We start from the raw sequence: 15,350 nt of genomic DNA, 5'->3' as shown, positions 1-15,350 counted from the left end.
AGAGTCCACCTGCCGATGCAGGGGACACGGGTTCATGCCCCGGTCCGGGAAGATCCCACATGCCACGGAGTGGTTGGGCCCTGAGCTATGGCCACTGAGCCTGCGCGTCCGGAGCCTGTGCTCCGCAGCGGGAAGGGCCACAGCGGTGAGAGGCCCCCGCACTGCAAAAAAAAAAAAAAAAAAAAAAAGGATGCTAGCAAGTGTGGATTGAACCAGTCTCTCTTTCAGCTCTCTGGTGTCACAGAATTAGAGACCTGCTTATATCCCAAGGACTATGGAAGGATAAGCACAGAGGCTGAACATTCAGTCTTTGGTCCCTATAAATCCAGGACATTGTAAATAGAGCTGCAATGAGCATTTTGGTACATGACTCTTTTTGCATTATGGTTTTCTCAGGGTATATGCCCAGTGGTGGGATTGCTGGGACATGGAAGCAACCTAAGTGTCCATCAACAGACGAATGGATAAAGAAGATGTGGCACATATATACAATGGAATATTACTCAGCCATAAAAAGAAACGAAATTGAGTTATTTGTAGTGAGGTGGATGGACCTAGAGTCTGTCATACAGAGTGAAGTCAAAAAGAGAAAAACAAATACCATATGCTAACACATATATATGGAATCTAAGAAAAAAAAAAGTCATGGAGAACCTAGGGGTAAGACGGGAATAAAGACACAGACCTACTAGACAATGAACTTGAGGATATGGGGAGGGGGAAGGGTGAGCTGTGACAAAGTGAGAGAGTGGCATGGACATATATACACTACCAAACGTAAGGTAGATAGCTAGTGGGAAGCAGCCGCAGAGCACAGGGAGATCAGCTCAGTGCTTTGTGATCACCTAGAGGCGTGGGATAGGGAGACGCAAGAGGGGAAAGATATGGGAACATATGTATATGTATAACTGATTCACTTTGTTATACAGCAGAAACTAACACACCATTGTAAAGCAATTATACTCCAATAAAGATGTTAAAAAAAAAAATCCAGGACAAAGATCCTTTTGCCACCCTGGGTAGTGTGACTTGTTTAGTTATGGATCGTTTCCGCCCAAACATCCCGAGACTAGACTGGAGTCATGCAGCAGAGCTTTGTTTTGAACTAATGGAGCTGCTCAGACTGACCTGCTCTGGAGAGAGCTCCTCATTGGAACAAGCCTAGCAGTGGGTGGCAAGAAGTTAAAGGCCAGGCTGGTCCTGGCAAGAGGGGGATGGGGCCTCTGGAGGAGTTGCTCCTTTCCCTGCTTCCCCCCTACCCCCTCATTCCCCAAAAGGACCCAAACTCACAGATGAAAGGTTGTTACAAGACCTTGCAGAACACAGGCTCTATGAACTCGGCCCCACGTGGATGGGCGGTTATAATAAGGCCTGGAGGTTAGGAGTCCAAGTCTAGAGGCCACATTCTTCTCTTCCCCAGAACTGAACACTAGATGGTAACTTTTTAGCCGTAACTCAAAGGTGATTTTCAATCCACACATGAGCCTAAGAGATTCCCTTCTGGGACAAAGGGAGAAGAATAATTTTAAAAGCTAAGCGAAAAAGAGGCACTTAAAGCAAAAACATGTCCCTAGTCTCCCATCTGAGTCTCCTGTTATGACGTAACCGACGGAATGATCAGCACTGTGCCCTCTTGCACACCTTTAGCACCTTTCATACACCGAAGGACTTCCAACTGCTCATGTCTCAGTGACCACTCTAGCAGCCTGATGGCAAAGCAAGTAAAAACTTAGGTCATTTCTTTTTTAGAATTAAAATACAACACAAAACAAACCAGAACTAAAATTTCACACCAAAAAGTGAATGATCCTCAGTTTCATTCCTTCCTCATGCTAGTTTTAAAAATGATACTTAGTTCTTCAGGAAGAATGACCTGTGGCTTTCCCCCAAGACCTTTTATCCAGTTACTAGGCAATTACTCACAGCACCATGCACATTACAGCAGACAGAAAATGAGGCAAAAAGCTAAGAGAAAAATCAAGGGCCAACTGGCTTTCTAGAGATAAAACCCATTGCCTGAGAATACAGCAGGTGCACGGCCCAGAGTGAGAAAAGAAACAGTTCTGGAAGAGATATGGGCACATATGTATATGTATAACTGATTCACTTTGTTATAAAGCAGAAACTAAGACACCATTGTAAAGCAATTATACTCCAATAAAGAAAGAAAAAAAAGAAACAGTTCTGAAAGGAAATGGCTGATATGACAGTCAAAGTTCACAGCCCAGAGCAGAAGCCCTCCCTTCCCTGCTCTATTCAGGCCTCTCACGAACTTACATTTATGTCCCACAGCATTTATGCCACATACTTAGGGTCTGCAATTCCCCACAGTGAAGTCAAAAAGATACTTGAAACCATTAATAAGCATAGGAGAATTTCAAAACTGCCCAGAACGAAGAACTGTGACCACCATAAATTTCTTGATTTGAAATGTTCTTGGTGCCATAATTTCTAAGAGCAACAACAAACAGCACAACTACAACACACAATAAAGTCTTTAGACAAGTCCACTCTAACCACTGCTGGCACCATAAGGATGAGAAAAGAAATCACTAATCAAGAGCTGCTGAGCTGCTTAACCTTCCTCCAAAGTCAGAGGATCGGTTTGGGTACCTAGGCAGCAAGACATCAACCACCGCTGCCATTAGATCCAGCTACTCAGTTAGATGTACCTTTGAAAACAGGAAGTTAAACATCTAGCTTTCCCTATAATCTGCAAGAGTCTCAAGGTTAGCCTTCTTGTTCTATCCCCAAAACTTCTTGTTGTTGTTGCTGGATTTAATTTTTTTAATTTTATTTTTGTTTTTATTGATGATGTTGCTTTAATTTATAGAGCACTGCCTGACAGGGTCATATCCTTAGAGTTCCTTTAAAATTTTCTTTATCTTATCTTAATTCATAACATTATTAAGGTACTTTCAGACTTTCCCTCAACTCCATCAAGGAAGAGGGAGTATGTGAGTATGTGTGTGTGTACTGGGGCAGAAGGGAGAGAAGCAAAGAAAAAAGCACGAGGGAAAGTGAGATTCCATAAACTTAAAACAATTTACAGAAAGGCATCTGATGTATTTTCTGAATAAGGCCTTGATCAGGGTAACCAATCCTCTCTGTAGCACATTCTACACTGCCCATAAATAAAGGAGTCTCTTTAAATTAACATTTCCAGTATCAATGAACAGTCCAGAAATCCTCATTTCAAGCGCTCGATGAGTCCCTGTGTGAGTCCAAGGTGCAGAAGCTGTGTCCGGGAGAGGTTTGCTAGGTTGGGGAAGGCCGCAAGCAGCTTCTCCCACGCCAGTTCCAGCAGGCTAGGAACCACCAGCCAGATCTTAAACAACGACCCAGTCCGTTTATTTTCGTGGATGTTCACCACTCCTCCATGAATGTACATGCAACCAGCCTATGAACAAATGGCAGTCAAAAGAGGATAAATTCACATGGGAGAGAAACAGGTACTTACGCTGAAGATTCAGCCAAAAAGTTCATAGTAGGCTGAATTAGACAACAGGAAACAGAAAAGTTTCTCACTGATCCCAACACGGTGCAGAGATCAAGAAAGGCTTAGATACTGAACGAGTTACTAAGGGAAAAGCAAGAGGCTGGTTTTACTTCAACAACAACTCCAACAACGGTAAACTAAGACTATATTAGGCATCCCCTGTGTCCAGTACTAGGGTACAAGGTGAAAATAAAGGTCTTTGCATTCAAGAAACTAGTAGAATCTTCAATAACATGGCATCTTGGGGGTAAAACTGTTCTGCCCTCCCAGGAAACACCTTTGATGTCACTGTCAGGGCCTGAATGCCACATATAGCATTGTTTTTACATTTATGTTGCTCTTTTAAGCTTGTATTATGATGGTTTTTCTCCCCTTTTCTCAGAGGAAGAGCTAGCTTTGGAAGAAAGGTTTTAAAAACACATTCTTAATCCAAGCTTTGCTAATATCAGAATCTTCTTTTCTTGCTATATGTCTAAAAATATCTCCTTATCATCTGCAACTACATAAAAAAGATACGAAAATGAAAGCTTACTGGTGTAACAGCTGCACAGTGAAAATAAACTGGCTCTGGCATGGTAGCTGGGAGCTTTACCCATTGAAAAGTCTGCAGATTCAGCTTCCAGATATCTCCCAGGATCACTTCTCCATTATAGCCCCCGCAAATAAACACATCTATCAGGAAAAGAGAAAGCCAAAATCACACAAAGGAAAAGGGCCACGGTGACAGCATGTCCTGTAGTAGCTCTCACGGCTAGATGACACGGGACCAGTTCAGTCCCCATACCATACAGGACTCCAGCTGGTGGGCCGCTCATGCTGCTGTCCTGTCCCTCACTAAAGTTCGGACACTATGTTGGGATCTTTGCTAGGGCTAAGAATGCAAGCCTCTGAGGAAGCTTCATGTCTAGGTTCTCAACTACAGGTGCCAGGCATAGGAAGTGAATGAGCAAGAAGGTTCAGGGAAAATAAACAAATAGGTCCAGGGAACAAACAGGAGTGCACATGCTCTAACGAGGAAGATGGCGATGCAGCTCCAGCTCATCGATGCCATGCAGGACTTAGGGTCAGCAACTGCCAGATCTTCCAATTTTTTAAAAGACGCTGGAAATCCAGATTTTTTGAAAAGTGAAACATTTTGATTTTTAAGTATTGGCTACTAATTCAAAAACTGTAATACACACATGAGCCAAAAAGAACACATCTGCAGGCCACCAGGCTGCAAACTCTTCTTTTAAATAACATCCTGAAAAGGACAGACATTTTTCTGCCCATAGAGACAAACATTCTCTACTTAGACAATTAACCTGCAGTGTTCAGTTTGGGGGCACAAAAGAGGTTTTTCCAAGCTTTCTTCAGCCCAAAGAGGACAGTTTGAAGTCCCATTTGACCTGTACCAGTTATTTATGTCAGGAACAAAACCTTCCCAAAATCAAAGGGTTTTTTTTTATTATTGTTCTTGTTGTTCTTTTTGTTTTTATAAAGTCAGTTAGTTATAACTAAGTAGACAACAAGTAACAAAGGCTATGTGAACCTTCAAGCTAAATGCCCACAACTATAGCTGAATTCCATTTGTATGGTGCCTGGACTCAAAGAACCAAATGAATACATGTGTTAACTCAAATCTAGATCAAGTTTAAGTCAATACAATTAAACTATAAAATACACTGGAAACTTTTCTGGCTAGGATTTTAAAAAAGTATGGATCCGTTCTTAGAGAGGCAAAGCTGAACAACGCCACTATCTATAAATCTTGTCCAAAGAGGAGAAGCATAATAAAAAGCGCCTCTGTACTAGAGATGGCAGCATAATCCTAGTAAAATCTGAACTAAGCTGCTGAAAGGATACAGGCTATCAAACTCATTTACACACACCTTCCTCCCCTCCAAAAATTTAAGGTGGTATATCCAACTATAAAATAAGCTGTAAATTAAAAGACAGGATGGTTGTCCAAAGAGGAGTCATTTATCACACTCAGATAAAGTAGCTGCAGCTGCTTTCTGAAGCCATACAATGCTTGTGTTGTAATATGGCCAAAGAATGAGCTAAGAGTTCTATCTGGTATCAGATAGAGAAGAGAATAAACTTTATGAAGTAACACTCTGAAGGAGCGATTACAATTTTAATACAATGTCTACCAAGGTTTCTACTGTATGTCAGGATTATTAGTGTTACCCACCAAAACCAGAGACATCTGTTGAGGCGGGGTGCTGAACGATTAGGTGGTAGAGTAAAAGCTTATTTATCACTTATTTTTGAGTTCTGTGATAACTGAGGGAACCCAAACAATACATTCGTTTACTTTATGAAAATTGCTGAGAGATGCAGAACTTTATGGATTTCCCTTTAAGTCTAAACTAAAAGAAATAGACTCTCCCCAAAGTTATGCCTCTTTTAAAGAGTTATCATTAAGAAATAAAATAATCTCAGTATGTACAATTACAAAAATGGAACCAGCCTGTTATTTAAAATCCTTACCATTTTTTATCTGAACACAACTGTGACACCTTCGGGCTGCAGGAAAACCTGCCAAACACATAAATACAGAAATTCCATTATTCACAGAAAGACTGGGAGTAATGGTGATCCGACACAGCAAAAGACATACTATGAATAACTTGCTTAAAACAATCCCTTTGTTTTGCATTAAAGCAAACATTGACTAGTCCTTCCAATCCTGCCTTATTTCACACTAGAATAAAGCCATCATAAGTTTCATCATAATGATATAATGTTAAGGTGTCAGGAAAACAAAGTGAGGTCAGTGGGCAGGGGTTACTAGTGGCTTTCCCAAGCCCTTTTACCCACAAAGAGACAGGTAGATCTTGATTTAAGGGCCTACTTTTATCCTTCCCAGATTTCCCCTCTTCCACAGAATTCACCAATCCCCATTGAAAGTCTGTGCTCATGGGCTTCACTGGCGGTACAGTGGTTAAGAATCCGCCTGCCAATGCAGGGGACACGGGTTCAAGCCCTGGTCCGGGAAGATCCCACATGCCGAGAAGCAACTAAGCCTGTGCGCCACAACTACTGAGCCTGCGCTCTAGAACCCGTGAGCCACAACTACTGAGCCCACGTGCCTAGAGCCTGTGCTCCGCAACAAGAGAAGCCACTGCAATGAGAAGCCCGCACACCGCAACGAAGAGTAGCCCCCGCTCGCTGCAACTAGAGAAAGCCTGTGCCCAGCAATGAAGACCCAATGCAGCCAAAAATAAATAAATTTTTAAAAAATGAAATAAAAAAAATAAAAGTCTCTGCTCAGTTGCTGAGGAAGAATAATAATTGAGCTAAGGAATACAAGTAATTTCTTTTCTTTTTTTCTTGGCCACGCCGCACAGCATGCGGGGTCCTAGTTCCCAGATCAGGGATCGAACCTGTGTGCCCTGCAGTGGAAGCTTGGAGTCTTAACCACTGGATCGCCAGAGAAGTCCCACAAGTAATTTCTAATACCAATTTAACAGATATTTTTCTTCTCATATAATGCAATAAAATTACTTTTTCTCTTTCAGAACAAGTAAAACTATAAAATATATTTATTAAAGATAAATGAATCAATATTTTAAATTTACCTATTTTTTCATGGGGTTTTGTTGCAATTTCCTCCCATGCATTCGTTTCAAGGTTATATGCATGAATCTTGGAGAGAAAAGAAAAAAAGAGGATACACAAAAAATTTTAGCTAGCCTGAAAACTGGATTTTTCGTAACAGCCTGTACAAACATACTCTTGGTTGAAAAGCCTTCTTTTCCTTTGCTATTCTCTGATCTTTCCTAATTCTAATATAAGGCAAAACATTAAATGAAGCAATTGAAAATTAAGCACATACATAATTTTATTATTTTTAAATCATAGAAAAGAATGAAGAAAAAAGTTGGAATTCTGCAACTTGCACATTTTCTACAATGAACATGTATCATTTTTATAACAGAAGAAAGCAAGTGTTGGTAAGAAAACACGGAACTGCAGTTTTGACAAAACTTGAAAAAGACCATTAAGGTTCCCAATCAGGAGCTCTGAGGCCTACAGATTTCCCCTGGGACATATGGATTTAGAAATGCCACAGAGACAGATGAATAAAAGCCCTTCAGAACGCAGCTTTCTAAAGGTAGTGATGTGCAGTCCTAAACATGCCTGTTCTTTTTAGATACACAGCACTGACAATGAGAGGGATGTGACATTCTGAGAATCCTGGTTCCAAATCTAATTAGTTGCTCCATTTAACCAACTATTATCTTTCTTTTAATGTCTTTTCTCATCTAGCATAAAGAGATAATTCTAATAAAGTATTTTCAGTGTGTGATTATGCAACTGTCAACTGGAAAGCATATCAGGGGCACAGAGTTCAACCTTATAAAGAGCATCTAACACAAAATAGGTGTTGATGAAGAAACTGCTTAAAAATTACAATATCTACAGTAACAGAATTGTTACTTATTATGCTTAGTATAACACATGCCTCTCTCTAGCCTTCTTCCTCTCTCTCTCTTTTTTAATATACCTTGTTTAAGGAATAAGCTGTCCAAGAAGTACCACCTCCCAAGATGTAAATCCTCTGCCCATCATGTGCAATTTCATGTCTGTATCTGAAAATATACAATAAAATACATTTATAATTATGGGAAAAATGATCTACCTAAGATTTGGCTGCAAGACTTTTTATTGCATCATTATTTATAATAATAAATTATTGGAAATAACCCAAATGTTTAATAATAGTGAATTGGTTAAATAAATTATACAATATATAAAAAATGGATTAGCATGCAACCAATAAGAATGTAGGAACAGAGGATGGTTAATATACTGAGAACTTCTTTTCATGTCATTAACTGAAAAAAAAAATCAGTTATATAAGAGCAGATAAGCTATAATCCTACTAAGAATTTATAGATATACAAATATGCACAGAAAATGACTATAAGGATACATGCAAAATGTTAACCCTGGTTATCCCTGAGTTTAGATTTTGCTTTTTATTTTCTTCATTTTGCTTACTGGTATTTTCTAGATTTTCTATCATCTTTTTGTGATAACTTTGTATAAGGGGGGAAATTATTACAGTTTTAAAAAGTGATCTGCCTACATTTAATTAGAAAGCTTAGACTATGGGCTTTCAAATTAAGACACTTATTTAACAGATACAAAAATATCAGAAAAATTATGCTACATAAAACTGTGAATATAATATGAAACACCTACCAGAACTTTTATCCAAGCAGTCTAGCTAAAAGCTGAAACAAGTTATAATATGTCCATAAGATGATTCAAAGAAGGCAACCATGTGAAAATGCTTTGAAAACAATCTATTTCCTCCTTTCCCTGGAGGCCCCGGTGCTGATAAAATAAATTACATCAAAATTGCTCCCCATACAAAGCCAGCTCCCAAGTCCTCTCATGGTAGTTCTGCAATAATCAGCCCACTAAGATACTACAATAGAAATAAGTCTTCCTTGGCACCCATGTGTCATTTTTTTAAAGGCAACAAAGACATAATAGTCTAAACAGTGAATAAAAAATTATTTACTGTCTTTGCTTTTAAACTAGAGGGCAAAAAAACCTCTTTAAGTTTTCCAGTGAGTTTAATTCTAAGAAGGGGCAACTGCTACTAGGAAAAAAAAAAAGTGAAAGATCTACGACTGCTACTAGAAGGCAACTAAAGAGAATCATGTGATGTTTGAGTGTTTAACAGAGCACTTAAAATAAATGACCTTCCCTTCCTTTCTTCCATCCATCCAACCAACACTCAATGAGTACCACTACGGGCAAGGCACTGTGTTCTTACTGGGGATACGGTTGTAAGCAAATGAGCCAAAGAATCCTAATATGCAAGTTAAGAAGGGAAATCAAAAAGTAACTAGAATGTAATTATTTTGCCTGTAATATGAAATTTAGTTACAATTGTTACCACTGGTTTCACTATTTTCCTAATGCAGGAAAACTGAAGTACAAGAGGAAATAACAGGAAAAAAATTCTTTAATTCAGAGGGAGATATCATTCCCTCACCAGAAGATCCTTCTTTAATGCTGAACTGGGATCTAACAGCCAGTTAGCTATTTTAACCAGGCCAAAGGGTCTTCTTCAAACCATACTGCCAATATTCTGAAAAAAGAGTAAAATCTTAGCAAGAAAGAATAAATATGCTTTAATCCTAGAATCTCACCTCTCTTCTGGTAGATCACAGGATAGGTTGTTTGGTTTCAGTTGTGTCCACTCTCTGGTATTGAGATCTAATTTGTGCAGGTCTGTGCTGTAAATATAGCCAGTTGTCCCTCCAAAGACATAAAGGGAGCCATTGATGATAGCCATGGCCTGGATAATGAGGAAAGGTGAACGAGACTTCCTCGTTAACACTTGATTGAAGAATGTAACCTTATTAGATATCCCCAAATCAGGTTTTATGAAATTTTCTTGTATTTTTTAACTTTCTAAAAATCAGACCCTTAAAAAGGACTAAAGATTTTAGAGAAACAGAGATTATTTTTAGAAACGTTACCTTTGCTCAACTGGAAAGAAAGTTCTATCTAGATAGGCAAAGGGCGTCAGATGATCCTTAGGGGTCCTAGCCAACCAAAGAATTTATAGATCATGGACATGAGCATTTCCACTGAAAGCTGCTTCACTTTCTAAGCAGTCTGAAGAAAAATGCCCTTAAGGAGAAGGAGCAAATATGAAAATAAGGCACCAGAATCCCTTAAGTAAGAAGTCTAGAGGTGGCAGTCCCCCAAACTTGACATTTTCCACCAGACTCTTCTCAGTGTAAGTTTTGCTATTGTTATGGTAATTTATTAGAGTTTAAATGCCTCCTGTGGTGGGATATGGTCATCCAGTATGTGCCTCACACATAGTTCAGAAGCTGTGTATCAGTACCAGTGCCAGCCAGTGCTAGTTGAGAAAGAAGCCACAGCTTTGGTTGTTTTAAGCTTAGCCCATTACTCTCAAAGGGTCCCTGAAGTATGGTGAGTTGTTTTCCTACCTTTTTAGATACAAATGTTCAAACCTAAGGTTTGAAGCACTAGAACCTAACTGGAAACTAATTTCTATATAATCTGTGTTTTAGCTCAGATCTGTATAAAAGTCTCTTAACATCACTGCCTTAGCAAAGACCCAGTGGGACTCAGTAGATAGGGATCATCTACCCTATTACTTAGGTTAGAAAGCTCTTCAAAGCATCATAACACTCTAAAGATGATAGGACCTGGGCCATAAATAGCCAAATCTCTCATTGGGGGTGGGTGAGGTCCTGACATTTATAGAAACCTCCATACAGGTCTAGATCATTGATCTTAATCAGAAACAGAGTAAGGGGGAAAAAAGGAAAGAAGAATGCAAGCAACCAGATTTACAAACTACAATTTCACATCAGAAGTGAAATATCAAATAGTAACCACAATGAATTTATTCTCCATTAACAAAAATTGGTGGCAATATAAATATGCTGACATTGTTCCTGGAATTAGAAAATCTGAACAAATACATCCACAATGACTGGCTATAGATTGGTACCTGTCCATATATACGACTGGGTTTCTTCCCCCGACAGCTGAGTAAAGCCCATCTCTTATACTTCACGTTACAGACATGGACGTCATTGCCGTTGCTCTCACCAAATGGGATGCCTGTTCCTCCAAACACCAACAGGTTGTTTCCATGCAGCACAACTGGGAAAGGAGAAGCACAAATTTCATTTTTGTACTGGCTACCTGCAATGTGTTCCTACATTAACCCAGAAAATCTGAGAAACTCAAAAATGTCTGCTTTAATACTTTCAGAAGATAGCTCAAACCACTGACATATAACTACTACAAAGTTTTACAGAAAAAGATCTAATTCACACTATTTCACATAGCTCACTGTTTGATATGTGACATGTATTGTGAAATGCATGAAACACTGTATATAACAATACAGAATGATATGAACTACAATCCACCACTGCTGCTTAACACAGTTCAAGTACACAGTAAAGCAAAAGAAAATGAAGGATCATCACTGCCTTAGCAAAGACCCAGTGGGACTCAGGATGAAGGGATAAAAGGATCATTCGGTTTTTGCCAGGGGAATGATCTCTACATTTTAAATTATAGTTTCTGTCATCTTAATCCTCCACCAGATAAAAAGAACACGAATATCCTGCTAGTAACTTTCTGCTCCTGTCATCACACACACTTGTATATACTTTTTCTCTCTCTGATGGCAAATATTCTGAAAATACTGCTACTGTATTATTTCAGTGACTTTTTTTTTTTAAACCAATTATTCAATTGATGTAGTGTAAGAGTCAACAGCATGAGCTCTGGTGCCCATGAGAGCTGGGTTTAAAGTCTCGTGTGACCTCAGGAAAGTTATTTAATCTCTCTAAATTAATCTTCCCAACAACCCTATGAGGTAGGAACTATTATTATCTTTTCCATTTTTATAGATGATAAAATAGAAGTGGTGAGAGGTTTAAATAATTTGTTGAAGGTTTCCTAAAAAGAACCTTGCCAAGCTAGGGTTCAATCCCAGGCAGTCTGGCTCCAGAGCCTGCACTCACAGCCACTGCCCTTCGGGCCTCTCTAAAGCCTCAGTTTCCTCATCTGTACAATGGCGATAATTCCAGTGTTGGCATCATAGAGATGTTGTAAGGATTAAACAGATACCACATGTGAAGTACTTTGCTCAAGAGCTGCAAACCCCATTTGTTGATCTTCTACTACATTTTGCCTAGCATATATACGATAGTTTATGTTGAACCCTCTGAGATATTAATTCCATTTTATAGGTAAGTAACTAGAAGCTAAAAATCATCTGTCAAGTAAATGACATACAGCTGGGCTTCCCTGGTGGCACAGTGGTTGAGAGTCCGCCTGCCGTTGCAGGGGACACGGGTTCGTGCCCCGGTCCGGGAAGATCCCGCGTGCTGCAGAGCGACTGGGCCCGTGAGCCATGGCCGCTGAGCCTGTGCGTCCAGAGCCTGTGCTCTGCAACGGGAGAGGCCACAACGATGAGAGGCCCGTGTACCACAAAAAAAAAAAAAGAAAAAAAAAATGACATACAGCTAAGTTCGAACTCAGGACTATCCAGCTCACAATTGATTCTGAATCACCATGCTATAGCATTGACACAGTATTATCACAGTAAGAGTCTATCCATTAACAGGGTTTAATTATATTACTATTATGATTTAGTATTATTAAACATTATTAACAAGGAAAACATGTGACACTGAGCCAGACCTCTCAGACATTTCATAAAGTCTAAAGTTCAGAACTGCTGGCACTCACGTGACATAGATGCCAACTCTCGGGGCATGTAGCCATCTGTGCCCATCTGGTGCCATACTCCTGTAGCAAAATGATACCTCCAAAGCTCCCTGAAGAGAGGATAGTCTTCATTATCTGGCCCTCCTGATTCATCATAATCTGGGTTATAACCTCCAAACACATACAGATTGGTATTATCTGCCACACAACGATGTCCGCTTCGTGCTGGTGGAGGTCTGTGGCCTAGGAGAGAAGAGGACAGCTTTCCACAGATGACCCAGCACATTAAAAGCACAAACAAAATTTGGCAACAAACATTTTATCTTTAAAAGGAAATCAGGGAAAATTTATAATGTGGATGTACTTTTTATTTACTTAGGTTATTTTATACATTCACACACACTACTTAGGATTTTAAGGAGCTAGTCTCCATTTCTATTTCATAGGACTATTTTCAGATTTTGATAACTGTAAAAAGATTTTTCCCAAGGGAGGCAAAATAGCATCATAAACTTGAGAAAATGGCTGGTAACTTGGAGTTTTCAAGAAAAGAAGGCGGAGGGGTTTAATAATCCAAAAGCTAAAAGGACAGATTTTCTATTTTCTTAGAGGAGAAGAAAACACAGGCCAACGAAATTAAACTGAAAATATTAGAGAACTACATAAATATAATCACAAATGTGAATGAGTCATGTATAAATAAAAATACACATACATAAAACCTGTGATTTTTCCACAATATATAATTATACACTTAAAAAGAAAACTGGCTTTCAAAGAGTTATAGCAATGTCTGGAATTTAAATACCACTCCAGACATTATGGTAGTTAACAAAGAATATCCCTGTATTTATCTCAAAGAGCATCTTTCATCCTATTAAGAACTTTACTGAGAAAAGCTATTTCAGGGAATTTCCTGGTGGTCCAGTGGTTAGGACTCGGTGCTTCCAATGCTGGGGCCCCGGGTTCAATCCCTGGTCAGGAAACTAAAGATCCCACAAGCTGCACAGCCAAAAGAAAAGAAAAAAAAAAGCTATTTCTACAATTTGTATTTGTAAGCTTTCTGAAGTTTAAATTATGTCAGCTAGTTTACTAAAAGTTACTTCAAGATTATTTTAGAGTAAAAAACCCTAGAATTTATATTACTTCTATTATCCTTACAATTTTTACACCAGTCTACACAAACCCTTATATAGCTACAGAACCAAAGATGCTTAAATACACACTGGATGGAATAAGCTACTATGGTCATCTGTTATCCTACAGATTTATCTACTTTCATATATTAGGAATAGATACTAGTATAATATTAATATTTATGACAATGCTGGACACCTAATAAACATTTTTTATATAAACATTTATTACCAGCCTAATATAGGCCTCACATATTTATATTTTAAATCAAAATCCCACTTCCTACGGTATGCTTTTAAACAAGAACTGAAAAGAAATTGCACAGAGCTAGAAAAACTAAAAACCAAACGAACAAACCACGAATCACCCAATCACTTAATTCCAACCTGTTGGTCCTGAGAATCTTTGATGGCTCCTTACTGCTCAAGTTTGAAGTCTTCAAACAGCAATTCAGAGCCTTTCCTGATCCTGATCCCTCACACTCCTGCCTGTTTACGTCTGTCTCTCTGCTTAGAAAGCCGAGTCCTTCCCTTAGCTCTTGGCCTGGTCTACCTAGCCTTCAATGCCTGGAAGTTCCCTGGTGGCCTAGTGGTTAGGACTCTGGGCTTTAACTGCCGTGGCCTGGGTTCAATCCCTGGTCGGGAAACTGAGATCCTGTAAGCCACGTAGTGCGGCCAAAAAAAGAAAAAATCTACAGCCCTTACAATTCAGTACCATACCACTCAAATAATAAGACAGACATGGACAATTAATAAGACGATTACACCATAACTATGTAAATACATAATAAATATAATTTTAGGCAAACTATAATCACTTAGGAAATTTACTCACAAGCTGTGATTTACCTCAAGTGAACTCAATTTCTCTTTCTAAAAATCTTGAAACACAGAAAACGTGGTGTGGAAGAAAGAGCAATAACTTCTACAAATATCTAGATTTGAATCCAGGTTCTTTCTAACTGCTTCCTTGAGCAAGTCACTGACCCTCACTGAGTCTCAGCTTCTTCATTTGTATGAATGGATTATTATTCCTGTACTTTACAGATTTATTATACTTGCTATTATGTTAAAATGTTTATTGGTTAATAATATATGTATCTTCCCAGGAGGCTATAAGCTATTTGAGGGAAGAGGAATTATTTGCATTCACCTTTCTATTACCAAACCTAAGGCACACAGAAAACACTGAACAAATTTACAAATTTAATTTTTCTCTACTCATTTAGTTAATATTTATTTTTCTTCTCCAAATAATTCTAAGTTTCTAAAGGGCAAAAATCATGTATACCAATTAGCCTGTATCACCCACAACACCTAAAACAGAGATATATAACAGACACTAGAAGTTTCACTGATACTAACTTCAGGTCAAAGTTAACAGTAACAGGGATGATCAAAACAGTGTAGAGCTCTCAGTGGACTTTGATATTGTGCTTAAGAGAGATACAATTTTGGGGACAGGGGTTGGATTA

At 38.8% G+C, this 15,350-nt stretch overlaps 1 protein-coding gene across 1 annotated transcript in view; it reads right to left on the bottom strand.

Moving 5' to 3' along the window:
* Positions 1 to 3,026: 3,026 nt before the first annotated feature.
* The window catches only part of KLHDC10 (kelch domain containing 10), a 53,675-nt gene continuing 41,351 nt past the window's right edge, over positions 3,027 to 15,350 (bottom strand). Inside the window, exons 3-10 of the mRNA XM_065884091.1 lie at positions 12,761 to 12,982; positions 11,001 to 11,155; positions 9,658 to 9,806; positions 7,995 to 8,079; positions 7,066 to 7,132; positions 5,975 to 6,022; positions 4,032 to 4,171; positions 3,027 to 3,400 (exon numbers count right to left, since the gene is read on the bottom strand). Of these exons, the coding sequence (XP_065740163.1) occupies positions 3,191 to 3,400; positions 4,032 to 4,171; positions 5,975 to 6,022; positions 7,066 to 7,132; positions 7,995 to 8,079; positions 9,658 to 9,806; positions 11,001 to 11,155; positions 12,761 to 12,982 (1,076 nt within the window). The 3' untranslated portion in view covers positions 3,027 to 3,190. The remainder of the gene's footprint in view (positions 3,401 to 4,031; positions 4,172 to 5,974; positions 6,023 to 7,065; positions 7,133 to 7,994; positions 8,080 to 9,657; positions 9,807 to 11,000; positions 11,156 to 12,760; positions 12,983 to 15,350) is intronic.

The sequence above is a fragment of the Phocoena phocoena genome, chromosome 9 (assembly GCF_963924675.1).
Source record: "Phocoena phocoena chromosome 9, mPhoPho1.1, whole genome shotgun sequence".
Classification (NCBI taxonomy): Eukaryota; Metazoa; Chordata; class Mammalia; order Artiodactyla; family Phocoenidae; genus Phocoena; species Phocoena phocoena.
This window is presented reverse-complemented; position numbering and strand designations above follow the sequence as displayed.